The following is a 10,312-nucleotide window of genomic DNA, read 5'->3' as shown; positions in this document are numbered from 1 at the left end:
ATGCTATTCAAGTTGCAAAAAACACATTTGTGCGACGCATTCCGAATTCTCAAGAGCCTATCCCTTTTGAAAAGTTTCAATTTGTTAAATATAAAAATTTAAGGGAAAGGGTGGATCAAGACTTATATCTAACAGGTATAATTTACATTTCTAATATATTCGTATTTAATGATATTAATAAAAAAATTATACTATATTTATAAAAAAAATATTATAAAATTAAATTACTAATATTGCAGATTACATCGGAGAGTTAATAGCAATGAGCCATTCAACTAATACATACACAAAAAAGCAAATGACTAAAAAACGTGATCTGCGAATTCGAGATGAAAGGTATTTACTTTAAATAGTATTTTATTATGATTATATTCTAAATATTATTTTATGAGATATATATATTTGATATTATTTTTACAGGAAGAATGAAATTGTTGTAACTTTATGGGGAACTATGGCAGACAACTTTGACGAAGTTTTCATTATGGATGAACAGAAAAAAGGTCCCATTATAATAGTCATTGCCGCAGTTGCTGTTAGGACTTACGGCGGTATGTTTTTCTGAAATCTATATTTACTAATTTTTAATATTATATTTTTATTTGATTTATAAAAGTATTTTTCTAATTTATACGTAACTTATGAAAAGGTGCTTTAACATTATCGGCTTGCTCGGCAACGACATATTATGTGAATTTAGATATCCCTGAAGTCGTTCAGCTAAAAAACATGTAAGTCATATTTGTTATTATTATAAATCTAAAAAAATGACTTATTTAATTATGAAAATATTCATAATGTAGGCTAAATTCAGAAGAAAATGAAATATCTATTATCGAGCCAACAATATCAACAGTCAGTCCACAAGAAAGGGCTAAATTAAACAGAAAAAATTTAGCAGAGCTGTACAACATGGATGCAAATGAACATAAGGTATAGTTATTTCTAATATAGATAAAAAATATATGTTACAATAAGTATTTCTAACTCATAGTTTACATTTTTTCAGGGAATTCGATTCACATGTAAAGCGACAATCACCGACATCGACACAACTACAGGATGGTGGTATAGAGCATGCCCAAAATGTTATAGCGGTATAAAAATGCATCACGACAAAACATTGTGCATCAAATGCGGTATAGCAAGTGACCCGATCAATTGGTAAAATTATTGATTCGCCATTTTATAATTAACTATCTATTACTCTAACTAATTTATACATTTAATTTTTTGATAATAGTTAAAAAAAATATGACACCGTATTATATTTTAAACAGGTACAAGTTAAACTTAATAGTTCAGGACGATACATGTTCAGCATCTTTGTTAGTGTTTGGAAAAGTTGCAGAAGAATTAATTGGGCTGCCTATTCAGTTACTACTCCCGCAAACAATCGCTGACCAACATGAACGACAAACCTTCTTCCCACGAGCACTTCAAAATATAGTTGGAATGACGAAAATATTTCAAATGATCATCACCAAACAAGAGTTAGATGCTGCAAATCTAACATTAAAAGTCACAGAAATCTTTCCAAACGATGAATTGGCTGCGTATTCTGAACAAGCAATAACGCCAACAACTCAGATTTCTCAAACTTCATTAGTGTTTACACCGATCGCCACTGAATTTACACACGAGTCATCAAGTAAACGCCTAAAAATCAGGTAAAACGATCACATTTTTATAACATATTTAAGCTTTTATTTGAATTGGTAACAATTTAATGTATTTGTTTATATTATTATATAAAAACAGCTTTGAAGACAAAGGAAAAAATGAAGAAGAATACAGTGAAAAACATGAGAAGGAAGAATCAAGCAGTCATGGCCATAGGAAAAAAGAACATAATGACTAAATAACTTCAAGTGCAACTTTTTTTTTTGTTATTATAATGTTTATAAATAATATAGTGTGTAATATGTATATGTATATATAAATATTATGTGTATAAATAAGCTCTGCATAAACTTTTGTGATGTAACATATATACTTATATATTATACAATGGAAACCCGCAGCGTAGCGCGGGTGTTATGCTAGTAATGTATTAAAAATAAATGAACAGAATAAATAAATCAATAGAAAATATCAAGTAAATGCCACAATTCTACCACTCAACCAACCTAACACATTTAATACCAACAAAAACAAAAATCCAGACTGCTCAAGCATACTACAAACAAAAGGTAATTAAAAATAGAACTAACATTTGAAAATCTAGTGTTCATAAAATGTAACTGTCACCCACATATATCCCCACAAATTCAACACTTCTCACTCTTGCATTGAATTACTGATCTCTAACACAAAAAATGACAAAATAAAGGAGAAGAATTAGATTTCAAATTAAGATATATACTAATTTGTTGTCCTCAATCACATGTGCAAATGAGTACATAAATTAATATAATATAATATAATTAAATTTGAAATTGACAATTCAAATATGCTCATTTATACCATGTCAACATGCACATCAAATTAGTTTATCAGAAAATAAAGAGATGATTGAGACAAATGATGATAAAAAGAAAGAGAAGAAATAATTCTCTATTCGAGTTTTAGTTTCAATTTTTCCTTCTTCATTGTAATAAAAAATAAATAAAAAGACTAATATACGGTCAGACAAAATCACGAATGGCCGTATATTTTAAAATAAATGTAGAAAAATAAAAAAATAAACAATTATTTTTCCAAACCCTAATTTTCCTTGATGTTCTTCTTGGAGTAATTCTTGGAGTGAAAGTCAAGGAACAAAACCAAAAGAGAAGCAATAAAAACAGCATCAAAGTACCAACCCAAGATCCCAGAGCAACCTGAACCAGTAAAATGGTAGTAGAAAATCCAACCCATGATCGCAAAACTTGAATAAAATTGCACAATCTGACAATCTGTCACCAATTTTTTCCACTTTGGCCTTATCCCAAATGTACAAAGAAGATAGTAAAAATACATTATGACATGAACAACAGCATTAGTGACAAGAACACCAGGGAACATAGACTGTGAAGTGTGTAATGAGATATAACACATAATAGGAACTGTAGCATGATGATAAACATGAAGAAATGTCAATCTTTTTCTAGATTTGCTGATTATAATCAAAAGGGTATCCATGAATTCGTAAATTTTTGAGAGATAAAACATGTAAGCCCAGAAAAAGAGTGGACCAGAAGGTAGGGTTTGTTTAGGGAAGCAAACAAGGTGGTAAACATTGGGTAGAATGAGAAGAACTGAGAGAGTACAACCAAGAGCCATGGTGAAAGAAATAGAAAGAAGGATCATGTTATGGAGAATAGTAAGTTTTTTTAGGAGATTAGGGTTTACGGAGGGCGACGAGGAGGACCGAGAGAGGAGAAAAACGGACGATAAATAAGCGGTGATGGATAAAGAGAGGAAAAGAGGAGATGAAGCTGGGGTATGATTTTGTTTCCATGCAAAGTTTTGAATAGTTGGGTGATGAACTAGATAATATTCAAGTGTTGGGAATCCTGGTTTGTTGCTTAGATGGTTTACTATAAGATACTTCAAAGCTTGGAAAATGAAATCCATGACTGGGGTTATCATGGTGGCGGGTGGCGGTGGAGGGCGGCGGCGGCGGTGGAGGTGAAGAATGGGAGAGTTTTTGGAGGTGGTTATATGGTGAGAATTAAGGTGATGAAGTGAAGAGTTATAATGAGGGAAGAGTGTAGGTGGTGGCTAGCTAGCTTATCAGACATCCTCAGTGTATGTCCTTTTCCTATTTATTTCCATTTACTCTTCTAACCAAAAATTTCTTTTAACTTCTACAGCAAAGAAAATTTATGATATTGATGAGGAGAACAAACTACTTTTCTTTTTGTTACACTCTATTCCATTTTCATATATATTCAAAATTAATTAAGTTCTAGTCTTAAATATTTTATAAATTTTGGTAGGAAATTTTTTGTCGTATATGTCATCCCCCGGTTTTTCGATATAATGATCAAATGCTTAGTGACTAAACAAAATAATCATAAAAAATAGTATCAAACTGTTAAAAATAAGAAAGTATACTTGAAGGTTTATCTATCACTTATTTAATAAAATGTCAAACTCTCTTTATTTAAAGATAGTTAGGTTTTGATCATCTTTAAATTCATTTTGATTAATTAATTGAATATTTAAACACAATAATAGATGGGTTTGTATTACTTAACATTTCAATCTATAATTTGCATGCGGAATTTATGAAAAATAATAAGATGATAAACTGAATTATATATCCGTGACTAAAGATAACTTGATAGAAATATTTCTAAAAACTAATAATGATAGTCCGATTCATCAATTTTATAAATCATATTATATTTTAAAAATATAAACATATAGTTAATTAATAAAAAAAATACGATGCAATTCAATATTCTAATTTATTTTTTTATTAAAGTAATTATTTATTTCATAATAATAATAAAAAATATGCTATGATATACAATTCTTTATAAAATTATAAAGATAATTTTTTAAAATTGTCAGTTATTTATATTATATATAGTTTATCATAAAATTATATTTAAAAAATTTAAATTTAAATTTTATTAATTAAATTTTTCATCTTTCTAATTTAGTGTTTAAACTTTATAGTTAGTATCTATAATATTAATAAATCATACAGGTAAAATTATTTTTAACAATATTTTTAATAATCAATTAAAATTATGAATATGGAAAATTTATTTTATCTAATAAAATTAAAATTAAAATGAAATTTTAATTTAGGTGGATTGATTATTTAGTGAAAATCACATGCAGACAAAAGAACCAGATTATATCATCTTTTGAATTAGTAGCACATTGTTCGTTGAAAAATAGAAGGCATGCATTCAATGCAAGCCTACAAAAATAATTACTACAAGTTTCGTAATCTTCTTTAGGAAAAAACACATGAAAATGTTGGTTTTAGTTAGCATTATCATCTACAACTTACAAAAAAAGATATTTATTTGTTGCAGTTTATATTATATGGATTTTTTAGAACCATCCAAAAAAATATTTATAAAAAACGGAAGTTTTCAAAACTTTTTGAAATACTAGAAAAAAATATTTACGAAAATACAAAAAAATACACTTAGATACTACAACATATATAAAACATATCAAAAAACAATCAATTAACGCTCAAAATACATTAAAAACACTGGAAAAACGCCGAAAATATCAAAAAAAAAGAATATCAAAAAAGTATTTAAAGAACACTTAAAAACACGAAAGTCTCCACTTTGTCCAATCCTATAAATATTTTTCATACATGAAAAATACGTGGAAGTCCACGTGAGCGACACGTCAGCATCAGCACACTCGTATATGAAAAAAAAACAAAGTCAATTGATGGAGTGTGCCTTCTGGATCTTTAATTGACTAAACCTGCAAAACAATGTAGACAATCAATCGGACGATGGTTGTCCGACAAACGCTCTAATGCTTAAGTCAGTTTATGCTCAAGCAGTGTATTTCTGTATTTAATGTAGTTTTGATTGTAGGCATACCTATAGTGCATGATGAATACCTTGTACGAGTTGGAGTATGAAAGTGCTTCCTATTTAGCGTGTGTTTGAATAGGAAAAAGATTTCTTATTTAAAAAGAGTTTATTTTAAACAGAAAAGTGATTCCGTATATCTGGTATTCTAGATATTTTTCTATTTTCGTGTAATCAGGTCTCTGGTAACGCGCTTTGAATTTAATTTTGGATCTTACCGAATCCTTTGGGATTCGGTCTTACTAGGGATTCAGGTGTGTCCTCTCTTCGACCTTTAGACATGGTGAAGTCTCACGGACTTGGGTTTCATTATCTTTGAGCTTACGCTTTGGGGGAGTGCTTGTAAGACTCGGTTTCATTATATTTATGCTGAAATTCAGTTTTCATCGGTAAACGAGATACTCTTATATATTACAGAGACCTAATCATTAAAATAATAATTTTGTTTTTTTTTTCAATTATCACCTTTTAAGAAGGCTAATAATTTTAATTTAATTTCAACATGTACATTTTAGTTGTAGTCAATTTAATATATTTATTTATAAAAAGTCAAATCTTTTTTTATTTATGCCCTAATTTTTCTCTTTTTAATAGGAATATAATATTAAAACTAGACTATAATTAATATAATTAAAAAGATTAGTTATAAAAAGAATTGATTATATCTTTTTAAAAATCGAACAATCAACTATAATAAAAATATCTTAATTACAATTAGATTAAAATGATAATTTATGAAGTGTGTCATCTTGATCGTAGATTAAAGCTGCAAATATAGTAGATGGTCAATCGGGGGTAGTTGTCCGATTAACTCTCTGATGTTTAAGTCAGTCTAGGCTAAAGTAGAGTATTTGTATATTGAATTCAGTTTTGATTGTAGACATAGCTCATGTCCTTACATAGTGCGTGGTGAATACCTTGTAAGAGTTTGAATAGGAAATAGATTCCAATTTATGTTTGAATATGAAAAAGATTCCTCATTTGATAAGAGTTCTATAGGAATGTCTTTCTAAATAGGTTTAACCTTCCAGATCGGAATATATTTCCAAGTAAAAAAGTGATTCCATGAGATCTAATCTTCTAGATATCATTCCGTTTCTGTTTAATCAGGTCTTTGGTGACGCGCTCTGGACTTGATTCCAGATCTTACCGAATCTTATGGTATTCGGCCTTATTGGGGATTCGGCCTTATTAGGGATTCAGGCGAATCCTCTTGAGCAGTCTTCAATCACGGTGAGATCTCTAGGACTCGGGTGTTGTTATCTTTGGGTTTTCGCCTTAAGCGAGTCCTTGGATTCGCTCAGATGAGTGGATCCTACACAACTTGGTTTATAGTACTTATGCTGAAATTCAGTTTCCATCATCAACCCCTCCGTAAATGAGCTAAGGTCTTGGTCTTTATGCCTGGTTTGTTTTAACTTTTATTGGGCGAGTCGCTTTATCTTCTGCCGAGTTGTTTCACTTGCCACTTGAATCTTTTTGATTTTTTTGTCTTTTTCTTTTTTGAAACGTGTTTATTTGGATTTGATCCATATGACATTATTTGACATGTGGCGTACATCTGTTCGTTGATTATAGGGTTCCTTCTTTTTTAAATTTGTTTTTATTTCCTTTGTTTATTTGCTTCTTCATATTTGTTGTTTCTCTATAGTTTTTCCAGATTTTGGATTCTTTTCTTTTGATCTACATCTTTTACTTTTCTTTATTCGATCTGAGGTATATATATAGCTTTCATCGTGTTTCTTTAGGAGCCTTTCAATCAATATTGTCTTCTGCGTTTCCTCTATTTGATCTCCTTTTCTTTTGAAAATTACTTTTTGTTGTTATTTCATTTTTCCGCCTTTTAGATGTCGCCTAGGAAGAAAATGAGAGTTGAGTTTTCTGTATGGCAAGTATACAGCCGTCTTTGTCCGAGGAGGACGTTTCGATGATTTCTTTATAATATATTTTTTTGGCGTATGAGGTCGTTCGGTTATCCCGGTTCGCCTTGGTTGGTTGTAGTCTTTGAAGAGCATCTTGTAGCTGGTCTTAGGTTTCCTCTAGATACTTTTGTCTCCGAGCTTTGTAACGATTTAAATATCACTATATGAGAACTTCATCTCGATACCATTCAAATTATTACCACTTTTCTAGAGGCTTGTAGGCTTTAGGGGCAATCCCCTTATATGTGTTTTTTTATTACCTCGTTTCTTTATTTAGGAACGATGAAGTTTTGATTTTCACGACGGAATAAAGGGTCAGTGTGTCATTAATTTTTCGTGTCGTATGGGGTGGCATTCGAGATATTTTGTTGTTACAAATGACTTTGCCTTTTCGTGCTTTCTAAAGGGTTTCTCCCATGAGGCGGTGAATACTCCTATTTCGCCTTTGAGTTTACCCGAGTCTACTTTAGCTTTTGACTTGTCTTTTCATAGTGTTTTTCAACAGCAGCTTTTGCCTGTATTAGTAAATAGCCAAATTAGGTGTCGGTGGTTACCTTTGGAGGATCACTCAAAAGGCCTTACTGATATCTCATATGAGTATGTTGTTGAAGGCATTACTTCTGATTTTCTCTTTTATTTTTCTTTTATAGGATGTCTTCTTCATCTAATGAAATATTTTCCGGTTTCCAAGTAGATATGTCAGTTCCTATGAGCGAGGTTGCTCTCATCAATGCCGAGGCGATTCAACTTGATGTGGCTCATGTTGATGTTGTCGAGGTGTCAGTCCCCTGACTTTGGGGGTCTTTTCATGAGAGGACCTCCGAAATTATATTTTTCGATTCGAAGTCTATTGCCGAGGCGGTTCTAGATTCTTCTGAGGGTGTTGACCCTACATCTAATATTGTTATGAGTGTCGCACCATTTATGTCTGGTGTTGATACTCCTAATATTAGTGGCGGAGATTCCCAGGTCATGAAGAAACGCTAGCTTGTTAAGAAAGCGGACCTGGACGTTCCGACGATGAATTCAAAGGAGGTTCCAAAGTTAGCTGATTGGTTCAAAAGGCAAGAGAGACCGAGCCTTTTGAATCCAGTTGTCTTGGACGAATCTATAAAAATTTGTCCATTACCGAAGATAAGAAATGGTTTGACAAGGAACCTGGTGAGAACTTGCTCTATTTTAACTAAACTAAAATAAATTTTACTTTAGTTTGGTTCGAACAATAATTTCAAAGGTACCAATAATATTAGCGCGGATAACAATAGTGCTGCAAGCAAAAACTGACAAGAGAAACTACATGAGATCAACAACTGTGGCGAGTAACAGCGGCGACAACGTTAGCGATAGCAAAGATTGTATATATATGATATAATTATATTTTGATGCAAAGAAGATGGCAATGCAGTGAAAATTAGAATTTTAAATGGAGAAAACTTTTGTTGGCATGATAAAATTTGCTTTGTGTCGATTTTTTAGTCTATGTTGATGAGAAATTTTTATATAAACTCAGTCTACCACGTCATCCGTAGACTAAGACAATCATATCATAACACCTCATTAAAATGAGAGAATTCTTGTAATTTCGTTTGTTATTTGCATGCACTTTTAAATAATGATATTACAAGAATACCCTCATTTTAATGAGGTATTATGATATGATTGGTTTAGTACACGGATAACATGGTGGACTGAGTCTATTTAAGATTTTTTCCTATATCGATATGCTATATTGAGAACAAAATATTTGCTAAAATTATCATTAAATACATTTTGCAACATTTTCAAAATAAGGAAAACTAACAGATTCAACTTCCATTTTTAATTGGCTAATAATCACCCACGCCCCCTAACTTTAGGGGTACCTTACGACAAACCCCCTGATAAAAAAAACGATCAGTAAACCCCCTAATATTTGTGACGGCGCTCGCTAAACCCCTTTTGGACGAAAATACCCATGGCGCCGTTTTTTTTGGTCAACTGACCTTTTTTCTAAAAAAAAATAAATAAATAGTGGCGCCACGTCAGCTGCCACATCACCAAACTATCCTAAAAAATTAAAACACCTAAAATACCCCTAGAACACCCAACCCAATCAAATCTAACCCAATGACATTCAACCAAACCACTTCACCCTAACCGCCACCACCACCCCACCGCTCTCCGGCCACCACCACCGACCGCCGCCATGGACGATTTTTTTCCGGCCGGTCTGTTCTTCGTGGAAGAACAGAACCCAGGTCTGTTCTTCCACGAAGAACAGACCTGGGATCTGTTCTTCGTGGAAGAACAGAACCCAGGTCTGTTCTTCCACGAAGAACAGATCCGTCTGTTCTTCCACGAAGAACAGATCCGTCTGTTCTTCCACAAAGAACAGACCCATCTGGATCTGTTCTTCGTGGAAGAACAAATCCGTCTATCCTTCCATGAAGAACAGACCCAGATGGGTCTGTTCTTCGTGGAAGAACAGCCCCGATGTTCTTCCACGATGACTGGAAAATTTTCCGGTCATCTCGGAGAAGATGACCGGAAAATTTTCCGGTCCGGCGGTGGCGGTGGTGGTTGCGGTGGCGGCGGTGGTTGGGTGGTGTTGGCGGTTGGGTTGGTTAATTAAATGGTTTAAAGTGGGTTGATTTGTTTAATTTTTGTCTTTTCTAAATTAAATTAGGGGTATTTTAGGTGTTTGAAGTTTTTAAGTTATTTTGCTGACGTGGCGCCGTCAGTTTTTTTTTGTAAAGAATAACAGTTGACTGAAAAAGACGGCGGCAGAGGTATTTTCGTCATATTTGGGGCTTAGGGGGTTTAGCGAGCGCCGTCACAAAGATCAGGGGGTTTACTGATCGTTTTTTTTATCAGGGGGTTTGTCGTAAGGTACCCCTAAAGTCAGGG

The 10,312-nt window shown here is 32.5% G+C and overlaps 1 protein-coding gene across 1 annotated transcript; it reads right to left on the bottom strand.

The window, feature by feature from the left end:
* Window positions 1-2,177: 2,177 nt before the first annotated feature.
* LOC126660791 (uncharacterized) lies at window positions 2,178-3,707 on the bottom strand. Its single transcript, XM_050354467.2, has one exon. The coding sequence runs from the start codon at window positions 3,571-3,573 to the stop codon at window positions 2,707-2,709; it is 867 nt and encodes a 288-aa protein (XP_050210424.1). The 5' UTR covers window positions 3,574-3,707; the 3' UTR covers window positions 2,178-2,706.
* Between the last annotated feature and the right edge of the window lie 6,605 nt (window positions 3,708-10,312).

The sequence above is a fragment of the Mercurialis annua genome, linkage group LG8, assembly GCF_937616625.2.
Source record: "Mercurialis annua linkage group LG8, ddMerAnnu1.2, whole genome shotgun sequence".
Classification (NCBI taxonomy): domain Eukaryota; kingdom Viridiplantae; phylum Streptophyta; class Magnoliopsida; order Malpighiales; family Euphorbiaceae; genus Mercurialis; species Mercurialis annua.
This window is presented reverse-complemented; position numbering and strand designations above follow the sequence as displayed.

Coding starts and splice junctions, on each gene's coding strand:
- LOC126660791 (XM_050354467.2), bottom strand. CDS start 3,573: ATGATAACCCCAGTCATGGATTTCATTTTCCAAGCTTTGAAGTATCTT.